Source organism: Melopsittacus undulatus, chromosome 3, assembly GCF_012275295.1.
Source record: "Melopsittacus undulatus isolate bMelUnd1 chromosome 3, bMelUnd1.mat.Z, whole genome shotgun sequence".
NCBI lineage: Eukaryota > Metazoa > Chordata > Aves > Psittaciformes > Psittaculidae > Melopsittacus > Melopsittacus undulatus.
The window spans coordinates 78789518-78806864 of record NC_047529.1 but is presented as its reverse complement, the minus strand read 5'-3'; the positions used below and the strand labels follow the sequence as shown (position 1 = coordinate 78806864).

General features: G+C 35.4%; 1 protein-coding gene across 1 annotated transcript in view; it reads right to left on the bottom strand.

Annotated features, from left to right (window-relative positions):
• Positions 1 to 17347, bottom strand: part of SYNE1 (spectrin repeat containing nuclear envelope protein 1) — a 243720-nt gene that overhangs the window by 183583 nt on the left and 42790 nt on the right. The window contains exons 22-33 of the mRNA XM_034060451.1: positions 17142 to 17300; positions 15069 to 15233; positions 14211 to 14345; positions 13142 to 13300; positions 12689 to 12897; positions 12303 to 12411; positions 10977 to 11141; positions 8936 to 9103; positions 7264 to 7440; positions 5857 to 5997; positions 4695 to 4855; positions 1760 to 1910 (exon numbers count right to left, since the gene is read on the bottom strand). Coding sequence (XP_033916342.1) covers positions 1760 to 1910; positions 4695 to 4855; positions 5857 to 5997; positions 7264 to 7440; positions 8936 to 9103; positions 10977 to 11141; positions 12303 to 12411; positions 12689 to 12897; positions 13142 to 13300; positions 14211 to 14345; positions 15069 to 15233; positions 17142 to 17300 — 1899 coding nt within the window. The remainder of the gene's footprint in view (positions 1 to 1759; positions 1911 to 4694; positions 4856 to 5856; positions 5998 to 7263; positions 7441 to 8935; positions 9104 to 10976; positions 11142 to 12302; positions 12412 to 12688; positions 12898 to 13141; positions 13301 to 14210; positions 14346 to 15068; positions 15234 to 17141; positions 17301 to 17347) is intronic.

Below are 17347 nucleotides of genomic sequence, written 5' to 3'. Positions count from 1 at the left end.
AAATCTGGCTCTGCTGAAGTCACTGGGGTTTTGCAATTAGTGTCACCAAGAGTAGACTGTTATCACCACTATGTATGATAACTATGCTTGGCTGACCCCAGGTTTTTACCTCTTCAGCCAAGATATCAGGGATTTTTTATGCATATGTCTCATGTTTCAATATTCCTTACTAAGGTGTTGTACTAGAAATTATGAACTAAATATGCTAGTTAGCGTGGTGACACAGAGCAACTGATCAGGAAACTTACAACAAAACATAACTGATTCTTCAAAACCAGGAACAAAGCAGTGCTGCTGAAGAAGACCTCAAGCTATGTCTATACACAGAGGTTAGATGGCTCATTTCATGTATCACAGTTCATAAACCCATTGGTTCACTTAAGTTACAACGATGTGCCCTAGGCCTTATCTTGAGGATTTTCTCTATTTTATGTCTGTTCACTCAGACATTTATAAACATTACCTGCTGACCATTTTCCTTCTGTCATGATGTTTAAATGAGGAAAAGTTACAGTGGACTTTTCAGAAACTTGCAATGCAGGGTAAAAATTTCTGCTTATCTGCATATACAGCAGAGAACAGCTTTTCTGAGAAACTGGCCTGAATGGGTTAGTTAGGCTTAAGCAGACTCCATTTAGACAGACAAGAACTGTGACACTGTATGTATATTAATATAATTTGATGTACTTATTTTCTATCTTAAACACTGGAATCCTATCTCCTTAGTAATGAAAGGCAAAATAAAATAAAATGACAATGAATGCCAATGGGATAAGTGTGTATATGTTACTTCACAAGGAAACGGGTTTTGAGTTGCTATGGCAACAAAGTAAGAACTCAAATATTATTTTATTCTTCAGTGATGAAATCAAGAGATTTTATTTATTTGGTGTATGTAAAGATGTGATCACATTAAGAACAGGAAAACCTGCTGCCAAACTGTTTTCTGTCACATGAAACAAGTGCCTTATGGGATACTTTGGAAATATCTAGTGTCAATCTGGTCCATGACTGCAATCAGCTGCACATCTGTGCACTTTCTGACGAGCAAGTAGGTCACAGAATAAAGAAAATGATGGTGGTCACTGCATAATGAAAAACTCTGTCCCCTTAAAAACATGCAGGTTCAGAGAAGGTACATTTTTATTTGCAGTAGGATATCAAGTCAGCCCTTGAAATGCAATGCTTGAAGACAATATGCACCTTTAGTTAGCAATAAAAAAACTAAATCACTATGTATCTACAGGAATGTACACAGAATTTAAGACAATGTAAGTATAATAGAAATAAAAGGTATGTAGTTTTGCAAGCTACCAAGAGCAATAGTTTCTTTATTGTTTCAGCATAAAAGGTACATAAATCAAGTTATATCTTTAGCTTGCAAGATTAAAACCAAGTTCTATGTCCACTAGCTGATGCATGATTAAAAATAAAGAAGCTTTATACACCTTGTATTTGTGTAGCTATTTTGTACACCAGTTGAGACTACTCAAAAAATAAAAAGAGTATAAATTAAATATTTTAACCATACACAAAAATTCTCCATATATGTAAATGAAACACTAACAGACAAGGCAGCCTGTAAGAATTTTTCCTTCAGTTTATGTAAAACTTTACTGCTAGGTATATTTGTGGACAAAGCATGCCATCATTATCATGGTAGTTCTGACACACGTTAAATGTCTCTTCTCCCCTTTGGCTTCTTTCAAAATGACACACAAATGGGCTTTTAATGCCAAATGTAAGAAGAACTAATCACCTTGATTTGGCTGATCTGTATGTCCAAAGGAGATGATGATGTTTCCAAAGTTTCCAGTTCTTTTTCTTGTTCAGCTATCCAGATGGACAGAGCTTCAAAATTACTGCCAAAATGATCCCACTTGTTTTTCACCATTTCCATGCTTTTAATACTAAAATTAACCAAATTAATTAGAGAGAATAAACAGTTTAATATAATGAAGCTGCCCATATACTTGCTAGAATAAAAATGTAACTTACTAAATCTACAGGAGGGTCATTTTAAAAACTGCAGTTTTTAGAGGACTGAGTGGTGTGCCTAAATTAAAACTTGGTTCTTCTCTCTTAGACTGTGCACTCAAACAGTTGCATTAGCCATAGAGAGGACAGGAAGAGGTGAAACAATACAGCTTCACTCATCAGCTGTACATCAAGAATCTCATTATAGCAGGAAGAAAATTAAAAGTTGCACAAATATGATTTCTATTAAATAATATAGAATTATGATTCTATGAGATGTCTAAAAATTGAGATAATAGAGTGCATAGATGTTAGTAATCTAGTCACTAGAACAGAATGAATAAAACCAGTATATTGTGGGTGTGGATAGAATCTTGACTGCTTTATTATAACAGTAATCTTCCCATTTTATAGGAAGCTGGTGTTTTCTGAGGCAATATTAAATATCAAGCCAAAGAATCAACAACAGATACCCAACTACCTCAAAGTTAACAGTTACGTTCTTTGAAACATACATTATAGGTATGCTAAATAGAGACAGATTATGATGTATTCTCATCTATCTTGCACAGCAAACAAAGCCCCCTTCTTTTTGGTCACAAGTCTAACATTGCTGTAAGGCCTAGCAGCACTGACTTCCAGTATACAAGTTTCTGCCCCTTTCAAGTCATTGTAAAGAAACCAGTGCTAATGCAGGCCCTATACGCAGCTTGCAAAACATGCATTTTCTGTTTCATTGAAAATATTAAAATTTCATCAGAGAAGTCTGAATATTATGAAATTCCAAAATACATTTTCCTTTAAATATAGCCTTAAAAACCGTTCCATGTCAAAAAGTTTTTGGTTTAATTCTTTTTTTTTTTTTCCACTTCATTAAAGCTAGAGGAAGCTTTAAGAAAATACATATTCTAAAAATGTAAAATTTCACCTTTTTTTCTTTTTTTAAATAAATAAAAAAAAGCAATGTCAAAAGCCATTTACTGACAACAGTGTATTCAAGTTATTTTTAGGAAAATAACATGCAAAAATATTTCTCTCAAGTCCATTCCAAGAAAATACAGCTGGAAATCAGAATCGAGGGACCAAACCAGTGGCACAATGACTGAAAATCCTTTGCCTTTGTATCTGCCTTCCTTACTGTTGTAAGGAAGCTATAGACTGTAAAGAATATAGTCCCAGACACACTGCACAGCTATGCATGATCTACTTGGGGAACAGACGGACTAAGTTTGCTCTATAGCTAACTATGGAGAGCTGCTCATATTTTAATTTCCCTTTTCCTGTTCATTGGCATCATATATACCATATGTATTTGGAATACCTGCACTTTAAATTACTCAGCCAAGATTTTTATTGATTATGTGAGTTACAACATAACCTTACATGCTTATCATATATTCTGTAGATCAACTACAGAGAGTTGCAAATATTTGCATATTTTGCAGGAGGGATTTATTATTATCTGTCACAGTACCAAAGACATTCTCTATAATTGATACATTCAACTAAAACCTACTTCATATCTATATTAAAAGGCAGTATCATTGATGGTTTTCATTTAAAAATAAATCACATTATTTAAAAAGTGAATATTCATTGTTGGACAGGTGAATTTCTTGAATTGAAAAGTCACATTAGTTTTCTCTCTAATGTTGGAGAAAATTATGTATAAAGTATTCATTAAGATATGGTAGAAATCACGGAGACATTAATGGACAAAAAATGGAAACATGTTGGTGAAAGTGTGATCTAAAATTTAGACCACCAATAATCAGAAAGTTACATCTGCTGCATAGGCTAGTTTTTCTGGTTCTTTTACATTGGAAAAAAAATGGCACCAAATTAGTCAGATTATAAAACAACAGTCAGTAGGAAACTAATCATGGGGGCATTGCTGTTTTCTCATATTCAGATAGAGGTGGTAATACCTGCTTAAATTTATACGTCAGATTATTCTACATGGTAATTCCAGTAAGACAACCACAGAATTGGCACATGTATCCATGATTTGTGTACTGGATATAATATATGCAAAATTACTAATTTCATCCACACATATGAAAGTGTGTGTATATAGATAAAATAAGAATAGCAACAACTGATGTTGAGTAACGAGTTCAATAACAGAATTACTCACTTGAGAAAAGGGATGAAATTCTTACAGATACAAAAAGCTCCAAAATAGTTACAGGATTTAACAACATTTTCTTGGAGTCTGAACTTCCAATTTTAAAACAAAATTTGGCATATGGTGCTTTTGTTCTTTGTAGCAGCAGAAGCAGCTTTTGATATTGCCCATGAAATAAAATCGGGGTATTCAGCTAAGATGAAGGCACTTCTTGACATTCCTATGAACAAAGTGGAATACTGAAACTGAGGCAAATATTGTAAATGTGCTGTTCTCATACTTGCACTCTTCCTAAAAGGGTCTAGTACCTCAAGAATGAGTTTAATTACCCTTCTTCACAGGACTGGGCCTTAAAGATAAGTGACAGGCTAAATGTAACTAGCTGTTTTTATAACCTATGTATTATAAAAATTTATTTTCTTTATTTGTGCGTACTCTTATTACATATTTGGTACTATAACCTGGTTGCTATGCCACTGCAAGCTGTAAATGACAGAGCTGAGACAACACAAAATGCTGATAAGGTATTCTAGAAATCTGATACAATCCTATTGTGGATAATAAATATTAGGACTTGTTAAGAACATACTCTTCTTCAAGAGTAGCTTCCACTTTTTTCACTTGTTCTTGGATTGATTTTGCCTGCTGCTGAAGGAACTGCTTGCTCTTTGAACCAAGCTGTATCTCAGAAGAATTCTTCACCAGATTCTCAGCCTGCATTGCCATTGCTTCAGTCTGCTTAGAAAGTTCCTGTAAGGGTGCAAGATACATTAATACAACTATGAACAGTTTCATATATTTACACAAAATATTTTTCCCAAATGCTTGTGCTTGGAAAAAATGTGTGTTTCCTACATACATGTTTCAAATGTGTAGACACATAAAAACAGTATCTGAAGAAAGTTACTTTCATGCTGCAGTTAAGAAATGTTTATTCAAGCAAACTAGCTTGAAGAAAATTTAGCAAGGGAAACTGCATGTCCAAAAGTTTTAAGCTCAACCAATCCATTTATTCTGTAGCTTTTCAATAAATTTATTGGTGAATTGTGGATTATATGCATCTTTATTTAATCTTTAGATCTTACCCATTACAGAGAGGATTGTGCAGTATCTTGTAGCTTGAACTCTCACTTTGTTTAGGAACTATTTTCTGCCACAAACCCTAAACCTAAACAATGGATAAGCATAACCAAGATATGTAGCATTTAGTATCAGATTAATCAAATGGTAAATCAGAGTGAAATGCATGGCACTTAGGAAAGCAAATCACTATAATTACTTCTACATTAGTAAATAAAATGGGCAGGATAATTCTGTGTTACTAAGGACAAGTGATAAGTTATGGCTCATGTCCATGTTGTAGAAACCTCTCCTTTTCCTCCCAGGGCAAAAAAAGTGATAGACAGTCCATGTAACCTTGTCAAAGAGCACTCTATTGATGTTGATATGCCAGTGCTTGACACTTTTTAATTTACTAATATAGATGATTACTGAGAATAAAATGGGAAGTCCTCAGAGTCGTTTTAACTTCCATACGTGTGCTTCAGACGCAGATCTTGAATAATTCTTCGTATTTTCATAAAATAACTTTTTACCTATAAACAGTTTATGCAGTCTCTCCTCTGTATATGCAACTCGCATCAGCATTAATGGGAATCCATGCAAAGACTGAAGGCAGTATGTTCACTATATGTTAACAAGCAAGGCAGAAAGATAGATATCTTACTTCCTGTATTTCACACAGTGAATACCTTTGTCTGATCCAGTTCTGAGGAGAGGCTCTCTAAACTGCTAAAGTTTAAGATACGTTCAAGTGCAGAGCTTGCTTGATTGAGATATTTTACTACTGTTTCTTTATCTCTTTCAAACTGCTCCCATTTATTTATGGTGACCTACAAAAACAAATAAACAAAACCAAAACAGGAATAAAAAGACAAAAATATCAAAGAGGAGAAAAAAAGAAGAACTGTAAGTTACTGAAGAAGGAAAAAATATAAAAAACTGGCATAAAATAAAACAATTTCACCTGAAATGCCATCTACTCAACAGATTAAGCTGTTGTGAACCCAATAAAAGGAAACTTTTCCCTTGAATTTTAACTGATTCATGCTTCACTGTGCAAAAAAGGTGCCAGAAATATTCAAGTCTTATATTCAAATGTCCTAAAAGAAGTTCTGAAGTAATAAATGCCAGTACTTATGGTGACAGGTAGTCAATGATATCCAAAAGTATCTTCAAGTTCTCTAACGCAATAAATTACAGCAAAATGGTAGAAGAAAATCTCAGCTCATAGGAAACAGACATTGGAATCTATTTCTTTTCTCATAATGTAGAATTTTGATTAACATGCAGCATTTAATCATCAGTCACAAGAATAAAAAAGTATTTTCTTGATTCTGAAGTAAAACACCTAAGTTATGACTTCATTTGTAATTCCTTTGGGGAAAAAAATATTTCTATGACAAATCCTTACATTAACAAGTTACATGAGCTGTATTGATTGTTTTTCATTTTGTATTTATCATGGGAAATAGTTTTGATGACTTTAAACATTTGCTTGGAATAGTGGGCAGCTGGATTGCCATTCTGCTTAGAGAAATGTAAAGGACAACTCAGATATGGGTGCAAGGAGCTATAAATTCTCATCCCAGTTCAGTTAGTGATTAGTTATGCAACCTGGAGCAATCCATTTGATTTCTCTGTGAATTTTTCTTTTTTTCTTCTTTAAATTTAGGATGACAGCATGTATCTCACACAGTACTTGTGAGGATTATACTTGCAGAACATCAAGTATTATTAATCCAATAGCCTAAGGGCTCTCAATTAAAAGACAATGTCACCTTTAGTAATCAGGGAGACAGCCCATCTAAAAATTAAGTCACACATATATTATTTAAAATATCTGTTATGACTGAACATTTGGGAGTTTTAAACACAATAAAATACTGTTTCTTTATTAACTGAGCAGCTTCAAGAATTTTTTATGAAGGTACTGATCATGAAAACCCAAGGAACAATATTCAGAGGTGAGAAAGTGAGTTCAGACTTTTCACATTAAAAGATGTGTTGGTTGTTTTGTTTTGTTTGATCTTTTTCTACTATGTTGAAAAAAAAAATAAGAAAGCATGGTTTATTATTTCCATTTGTAAAAGACCCACCTGAAGTTGCTCTTCACGTTTCTCCATGGTCTGTTGCATGTTCTCCAGCGTTCCTTCTAACTTTTGTAAATCCTCTTGCATTGTGCTGGGCAGCCCACCATCAATTTGCAACTGTTTAGCTTGGGAAATCTGTTTTTGCACATCTTGCCTCTTTGCACGGAGTCTCCTTGTCCTTTGCTAAAAGGGTTGATCCAACAGGAATTATTAGACTTTTCAGTGTCTTTGGGAAACTAGCATAATGAAACCATTTTCTCCTTCTGCAGGTATATGTAATGAGAGCAACAAAGAGATGAACTGTGGCAAGTATTCTTGACAGTCTTATGCACTCATCAAGTACATGCCTTGGGTTCCAAAATGTATGTACACCTTTTGTGGCCATTTATGAGACAGTATGGCCATTTATCCAAAGCAGTCTTTCAGAAAGCCACAACACTCAAGTAACTGCACCAGTAACCACAGGTGAATGTATTCCTTATGACTGCCTGGAAGCCTCCAGGTCCACTCTCCACTCTTTGAGGCACAGGCTGTAGCTTCAGATTCACAAATCGATATATCAGCCTTTATTAGAGAGCATTAGGGGGATGGCTAAATTGTGTAACTCTTCCCTTAACACATTTTGCTTTGTAGCACTATCAGAAACTCCTAAGACAATGTCACATCTCTTTTCCTAACATGCCCAACTCATTGCCAGCCTTGCTAGATAAGCTCACAGCTGCCTGCTCAATCCTACTCTGGTATCTTCAGGTCCTTGTCTAAGTCTGTTTTTACCTTAACAGACTCCATAGCAAAAAAGAAGAAGAGTCTAAGAACTCAATCAGAAGTTAACCATTCCTATTATCTCTTGTAAGGTCGGATAAGGAATGTAGAGTATTGAAAGAACAAATTGAAGCCTTAACACATACAGTAGCCTTTACAAACACCAAAGAGTTTAGATAATACATGGGCAAGACACAGTACTGCTTGGTCAGAGTTAAACATGTCTGACCTTACAGAAACAGGTGTTAATATAAAACACTTATATAATGCCTAAACATTGACAGTAAATTATTCTTCCTAGCATTGAGCAGGACACAGAGTTAATTTATTTCCCATGTTTAACCCCATGATTCTTGCTGTACACAACCCATATGATCTATATTACTGTAGCCTGTAGATGACTTAATCTATTATCAGTGCATAAAAACACTCCTGTTCTGCTCCTACAGACTGGAGGCCCACCTTTTACTGCAGAAGCTACCTACAGGAGGAGATAAGACTAGAGGTACATCTTCCCTCCTGCATTTAGAGTTGGGGCTACATCAAAGCTGCTGAAGTAAAGAAGTTTCCAAACCCAGGATTGGAACCAATTTACCATGAGCAAATCTGACACACAAATTTCAAGTAAATGAAGCTTGGTTTTCAGGTGTTCTGTGTCCAAAAAAACAGTGTCAATAAAAGAATATTCAATAAAAACTGAAAAACAAGCTCATCTTTGAGCATTAACATTTTAAAAATACTAAGTATTTTTTTGTTATAAGAAATCAATACTAGGCCACATGAGACTGTTTCCTTTATAACTATTTAAAGCTTAAATAAAAAGTGCTACCTTAACAAACATAACAAAATTTTGTAATTACATAAATTCTATCTTAAAAAAAAATAAAAATGGATATGGACATGAATAATTTCTTACCTGATGATGAAGCAGCAGTTGCTGAGCTTGTAATAAACTTTCTGTATCCAGGATCTTTTCAGCCTCTGCTTGGGCTTCTTTTGAATTGCTGATTAATTCCTCAATTGCACTTTTAACTTCTTCTTTGTACTGGACACAGTCTCCAACAGTGCCTACAGTCTTTTCTACCTACGATTACAAATAAGTTTAATAATTCCATATTGAAAGGCTCTGTATTTTAAGAGCACATTTAAAAAATATAGTAAATTATATAAATTCAAATCAATTTTGTCTCCAGCATTCTTGACACCTTTAGATTTACAGTGAAAGAGTGACTGTAGATTTAAAATGTGATGTGACCTAGGAGATCTTTGTTTTGTTTAGATGTACTCCCTATTACACTGCCACATGGTTGTCTGTGACAGCCACATATTAGTGATCACTTAGAAAATACATGCTGTCCTCACCTTTACAAGCTGACCCAGATTCTGAAACACCTGCGCTACCAAACTCACAAAAAATCTTGTTACCTTTCGGACCCTCTAGAGCAAAACACTGGTGAATCACAATTATATTAAAATGCCCTGTTACCCTAATTTTATGGACCACAATATGCATGTGGTAAAATATCCAGTTTGCAGAAATTTCTGATGAAAAAGATATGTATATTCAACATATCAGAAAGTCCTTCCCCCTTTGTAAGATTCTAACTACTTGCAGCTGATTCTTAGTACAGGTTCTGTTTCTCAGCCAGTTCCTGTGTTTAAAGTTTTAATCAGAAAGTATTCTAGAACTGAGAAACTCCTTTCCTTCCTTCCTTCCTTCCTTCCTTCCTTCCTTCCTTCCTTCCTTCCTTCCTTCCTTGCTTCCTTGCTTCCTTGCTTCCTTCCTCCCTTCCTCCCTTCCTTACTTCCTCACTTCCTCCCTTCCTCCCTTCCTTCCCTCCCTCCCTACCTCCCTCCCTCCCTCCCTCTCTCCTTTGTCTATATTCACTTTGGAAAGTCATTCAGATCCTAACCATTCTCCTTCCTGTTTTGTAAATGTTTAGTCATTACTCTCCAGAAAACACTGCTGAACTCTGGAAATACCCATCATCAATCCTTGTCCAAACAGTTTCATCCATCTGATTAAGCTGTAAATTTAGCTGCAAAGAGTATCCAGACTTCTAAGATTCAGCAGGCTCTTAACTTTAAAGTGCCATTTAGATTCAAAACAAGTTTAGATTCTAGCTCTTATCATCTTTTTTTATCTTCATGAACTTGTGTTCTCCTTAGTTCTGACTTTTAGAGGTAATAAAACCCAAAACTATTTTAAGATAGCAAAACAAAAGAAAACAATAAAAAAATAAAAAGAAAAGATAGGATCTTAAATTTTTTGCAGTCACCTGGAAATCAGAACATTGAGTGCCCCGACTTTCCAAACACAATTTTCATACCATGGATGTTTAGAGAAGGTTCAAAAAATACATGGAAAATAAATTATTTGGAGCACCTACAAGACTCCACAAGAAATGACATTAAGAATGGAATTTGAAGTCTGAAGTCTTTCTCCATGCTGATCTCCTTTATCCTCATCATTCAGACCTCAGAGAACTGCAGCCTCTTCCTGCAAATTCAGTGCATGACAGACATCCTTAATGATTTGAAACTACCTCACAGTAGTTCCTTTATTAATTCAACATAAAAGATACATAAATGAAGATTAAAGTCAAATTATATATCCAGTAGATGATGTACATGATAGTTTTGACAATGTTCAGTATGAACTTGTTCTAGAAAACTACCTTTCGCTTCTAAAAATATTGACATTTTGATTTCAGAAATATTTACCATGATGCTTTCCAATCCTGCAAAGGCAAAAACTCCATTATAATAATGTCAGTATTTTTTGCCGGTTATTCTCAAGGCTTTGCTACCCAGGGAGTACAAACAAGTTTTTCATTGCTGAATCCTTGCATTTTAATTAAAAAAACACAGCAGGGAACTTATGCCTGTGAAGTCACAATTGATGTAATTTCATGTGACACTGTAAATGAAGAGTTTTTGTGTCCCTCATACTGTACCTCAGTCAGCAAATCTATGAGTCCCTTGAAGTCACTGGAAAGTTTACAAAGCTCATCCTCCGTCTCTTTGGCCTCCAAATCAGGACATGCTGTGGCCAAAACAGCAAGTCTAGATTTCAGCCAGCTGTGATTTTCTCCTTGCTTCTTAATATGATTCCTAATTTCCTATGAGAGAATCAAAAGGCATTTTCTTCAATTAAACAAAATATAACAGTGGCATTCATAGTATCAGTTCAAAGATTAGTAGTGTAAACATACTATCTTTGTTTTTATCTTTAAAACACTAGAAATGTAGTATTTTTCTATTTAGATACCCTATCTGATTCTGTTCCAGTCAAAGGCTAGAAGCTTTACTCCACTACTACTTATTAGACTATTAATAGGTAGTAGTAGTAGAGCATTTTTTCCCTACAAATTAACATTTTTGTCTGTAGATAGAAAGATGGTAGATACCAAGTATAGATATTTGACCAAATTTCTCAGTTACCATTTAAATCCTAAATGCTGACATTCCCAAACACAAAATTTCATGTGGTAGCTTTTGTTTGTATGTTTTCCCTATTTAAATAGCTCTTCCCCACCTCGTTTCACTCAGTATTTCATTTATATCTTTGTGCCAGTGCTGGCAAGAAGTTGCCAGCCCTGAAACTGCATGAATAAATCATATTTTTTGAAGCAGAATTGTTTCTTTGCACAGTCAACCTGCTCATAACTTTCACACAATGTCCTACAGTATGTGCAGCATTTCTGCTCTTAGTATGTGAAATAAAAGAAAGAAAGAAGGGTTACGCTAGGTCCCAAATGACACAATATATTATTGCCTAAAACTAATTGAAAGACTCAATCTTCAACTGTTCTACCATTTCTGTTACCAGTCACCAATGCAACAGTGATTGGTAAAATACATGGAGTATCTTTGCCTCTCCTGTTGTACTCCCATAGAAGAGAATTTTTATTATGGGAGATTTCCATATGTGTAAGACAACAACTTGATCCTTCAAAAACCCCCAGTCTGGAAATTTTCACTTTTCTTTGCACAGCACTTTTAACTGTGCATGCAGCAGGCAAGTAATGTATCTGCTTCTGTATTTTTGATGTTCTGAATACACAGGTAAGGGGATCTTCCATTATTAAAAAATAGGAACTTAGGTCACGATTCGCTGCAGTGTGGAACATTCTCCTGGAAATGTTTTTAAGAATACCATGAATCAGCAGAGCTACTATGGACTCCATAGTAAAACAGTTGCACTGTTTCAGAATACAGTTTAATCTAGAGTCCCAGTAGCGATGACCGTAGCTTTGTTAGAAGATAAGCCAAGGGCTCACCCCCACGGATGCTTGACATTGCTTGTATTTGGCAGTATCATTGACACTTTCCTTTATCTTCTTTAGCTCTCTTTCTGTTGATGAAATCCAACTTGCCAATTCAGAAAATCTGAAATAAAACATCACATCATGCAAAACAAGAAAAGACAAAAAATGCCACCACCAAATGGTAACCTTTTAAGTTTAAGCAAAAAAGAAAAAAACACCCTCAAAAAACGCTGAAAACCCACTATAATTTGTGGAATTACTACAGGAATTACAGTTTTCTACTTGAAGCTGACAATAAAGTATCATCATTCTTTATGTGGTACTGATCTATGATGACATTTAGAGAAGTGACCCATGCATAAGTCTCTACAAGACCCAGCTAGCAATTAAGCTGAAACCTTTTCCTATAGCTCTTCCAGGTGTCCGAGTGCTCTGTTAGCCTTATGTATGTGTTGTTTATCTGGGATTTGAGCTCCTTCAGGATTCTTTGGCCGCTTTCCAGTGTAGCCCTCCTTGGATCAGTAACTGGCAGTTTTTGGCACAGTTCTTCAATCCGTTGTAGCCTTTTCTCACACAGGTGGTAAGGTCCCTTGTCACCAAAGAACAACTGACCAGAGACAAAGCAGAAAACACAATAAAATACTAACTGGCAGAAACCCCAAACATATCTAGATATTTGTTATAAATTGTATTAAGCCCAAATCAAAAAATTTTTTAAAGGCCCCAAGTATTGATATGATTTAGCAATGCACAGAGTTTTTGATGGATTAGGAGTTGGTTAGACCCTCTGTTTATTACTGACATTGAAATGTATTTCTGTAAATGCCCACGTGGTGGCATGTAATTCGTACCATGTGTTCCTCAATCATCCTTTCATTGCCTTCTCTTGATAACACCTTGTTCTGTCGAGCTAGTTCAGCTCTGCACTCCTCCACTGTGACAAGGAACTTGGTTTTCTGTGCTTCAATCTTCAAGTGGATCAAATGATATGGGGCTTCTGTTTGAAGATCCTATGCACCCAGATGGGCAATAAACAAACACAGAGATAAAACACTACTCCCATCACTTCAGTGTGAAGTTACTACAAATAAATTATCTAAAACCTCTTAATAAAGAAAATAAACGTATATATGCATAGACAGATGTGGGGGTTCTCTGTATTCTTTTAAGTAAATAATCAACTCTGACTCCAGTATCTCTTAGATATAAGGTTTTGGCACCAGCATACACATGCACATTACAGAGACATTTTGATTATTGGCAAGATATACCAAATATTTCCTCTATAAAATAATAAAGCAAACAATAATAGTGAAACTATAGTCACAACTGCTTCCAAAGCTTCCTGTTTGCATGCTAGTGAGAAAATGCTTATCCAGAACACCAGCTTTGACCTGCAACATGCATAGCAGGCAAAAATTTCCATAGTATATGGGCAGTGTTTGTTCAGTTGTTAGAGTCTTTGGCTGAAGTCACAATTAAAAGTGATACCCTGATTTCTTACAAATTTATTTAATTTTATTTCTTTTTTTATTTCTTTTATTAAGATTGGTAACGTAACGGAAATCATCCAACATCAGCATAAATAAATCTAGGACATATTCTCAGCAAATGTTCTTAACACAGGTGTCATTATGTATGGCTGCTTGTAGGGAAAGAAATTAAAGTTTCATAATTAATTCACATTTCTCACTTTTGATCACTTGACAGTGCTTTCTCAAGGGGATATTTTTTAGGAGCAACTGTACCTAATGTTGTAAAATACTTTTTTACTTTTTTCTTTTCCTCCCAGTTGCACAGGAAGCTAAATAATACAACACACTTTTTATTTACCTTGTTTTTTTTCAAAATACAGGTCATGCAGAAACATTCCAAAGTTAATAATTAGAACTTCCAGAGATACCATTCAATGTCACTAACCTTCCACTGCCTATGGAGTTTTCTCACAGCTTCCTGCAGGTTGTGCTGCTCTTGTTCTGGGAGGATGTCAGTAAGTTCATCGCATGCTTTCAGAAAGGCATTTAGGACCCTCTGATCCAACTGGTTGAAGAATTCCTGAAGTTGAGGTGAGAAGTGAGGAGGTGAGAAAATGAAGCTGGTTACCAATAGGGTAACAGGCCAAAATGAAGTTCCCTAGTACACTCTGTTACTTCTGCTGCACTGAAGAACTGAAGTTTGAGCTAGGAAAGGGCTATTTCTACCTATTTAAAGTCCAGCAAATCAATTTATTCTCAGCCACTATTGGGTAACAGGCCAAAATGAAGTTCCCTAGTACACTCTGTTACTTCTGCTGCACTGAAGAACTGAAGTTTGAGCTAGGAAAGGGCTATTTCTACCTATTTAAAGTCCAGCAAATCAATTTATTCTCAGCCACTACACTGAGATGGTATTTTAACAAGAATACCTCTTAAAGCTACATGCATAAGTAATGGTTATAATACAGACACAGATACTGATCTGGAAAATGAATAATAAAAAAAAGCAGTGGAAGCATGAGACTGGCAAAATATAGTGTCCTCACTCCCAATGGCTCTACTTGCAAAGCTGATCTTTATCTCTAGGGATTCTTCTCTCTTCACCTTCTGGTTTCTTACGTTCACCAATAAGAGGGGTGACGTTTTTTCCCTTTCGCTTTTCAATCTCAACATTAGTTTGACCTGATCTATGTAACTTCTATATGTGAAAGAAACCCACATCAGTTTTAAAATCAAGTTGTCTTTTCATTTGTATGTCATGCACTCAGAGATTTCCATGAGGAAGGTCAGAGAATTTACTCACGCTATGCTTCCTGAGAAGTTCTTCAGGATTTCCTTTTTCTTTCAAGCAACAATTGGCAATCTGTATTACTTTTTCCAGTTCTGCTCTAGATTCCTCAAATTTCTTCATCAAACGGCTATTTGCTTCTATGTTTTTTCTCCAGTCACCAGCTTTCCTGACCATATTCTGAGTTATAAGCAAAGAAAATGAGCTGCCACTTTCATACTGATTTTTACTTGCTCTTTTACCATGATCTGACAAAAAATGCATGCCATTGGTGTCACTCTTTCAAATATATGCCATCCACAAATGTTTCTCATTTTCATGATCCCATTTTCCCCATTTTTAATACTTATACTAAGGCTTGTGCTAATGTCACCCTTCATTCAACTGAAAATGGGTAGTGATCTAATACAGGTGGCTCTGATACCTTCAGAATGGCTCTGCCATTTGACTAGAGTTTTTTTCCTAAAGCCTGCTTTCAAATCTAAAGCACCTGGTATGGCTAAAAGCTTGCCATTCAATTTTTCCTAGTAGCAGACTACCTTCTCCTACATGAATGTACATGAAGGTGATTTGACCTATGGATTCAACCAGTTCCATGCTGCAGGTCCTCTGACCTGGAGGAGGTTTGTACAATTATCACACTAGTGGACCATTTAAGAAACCAGGCAGAAAGCCACTTAAAAGACAGCAAATTTTGTGGCTAAGTTGCTACTATTGAATCGTCTTGTTTTGCAACCTTATTCACAGTTCTTCATTATCCTGCCCCAGTGAAATGAATTATCCAGTAGTTATAATTCCACAAGCAAATAACAAAATTAACTAGGAGAAACTAACAGTTCACCAGTTCAAGTGCAGAAAGGTAATTCCAGCACTGCTTATTAAAAACATACTTTGCCATCCCCACTGATTACAAACACAAGTGTAAGGAATTGTAATGATTTTAACCAGTGAGCTAATCAAATCTGTAGTTCTCAACTTACATATCTTCCTATGTCTTTTTAAAGTTTCCTGATTAAAAAATTGTGTAGAACAGCAGAATGATATAGGAGTGTATTCCTTACATGAGAAAATGCTTGTTTCCAGATCCATAAATATTTTAACTCTGGTTATGCCACATTTTGTATGGTTAGGCTATGTTTTGTAGGCCTATTTTCTAACACAAAAAGATAAATCACCATCCATCTTTATAAAACCAGAATGCTTATTGTTTAACATGGTAAAATTACCAAGCTACAACTGTATCTGCTTCTGTTATTGTAAGCTAAACTTAAACATTCTGTAAATTGTAAATAATTGCAAAATTCCACTGATCCTTAAGTAAAACCCACAAAATACCACATTTTAGAGACAGGTCTTTACTGATAGATGATTTTCTGTAGCTTAAAATTCAGATTAGAGTTTTATACTGAACAATAATTGCCTGAAACAAATCTAATAGAACCCAATATCTGGAGATCTGACTCCAAGATAATAAATTTCATTTTAGAGGGAGGCTAGAATGGGGCTGAATAGCCCTGAAAATATCATCTTGGCTAGTAACAACACACAGCTCTACAGGTAAGCAGGATTATAGCCCAAATTACATATCTTTTCATTAACAAATGCAAGTATTTGCAACTTTCTATATTCACAATCCACTGCATTTTCTGAGGAAATACAAAGCCCAGCAATGGTAGCATTTGAAAAAGTTTCCATCTTTCATGCTTTGTGTGAAAGGAGAATTATAAGAATATAAGAGCAAGTAATTAGCCAAAGTAACAAAGTCAGGAGAAACAAACACTATTACAGCCCTAACAGGTGGATTTCAGACTCCGTTTTTCCAAAGGAGGATGAGATGTGTGAAAATTCTCGTTAAATCCTGGGTTCCTCTGAGACAGTCACACCTCTAAATAACTGCATGGAGAACATGACCATCAGTCCCCTGACCATCATCGCCTAATGTAGACAAATCCTTAGTTAATAACTTGACACTACAGAGAAGAGCTCTCTATGACAGTAGCTGCAGTGTGATGAAATAGAGATATGGTACAATGGATCAATTGCATAAAGAAGCTTTCAAAACTATGCACTGAGGTATGACATAATTACCTGAAAAGTAATCTGAATTTGTGTAACTTTCTTCTGAAATGTTGTCTGATGGAAATGCCGTAACAATTCACTCGAAGCCACACGCTGCAGGATACTCTGACTATTTCTCTCAATAAGGGTCAAATCCTTCTTGCAGTTTTCTTGATAAGCTACCAAATCCTGAAAGAAAAAAACATATATCCACCCTGGCCTGGAGCAAAGGAGAG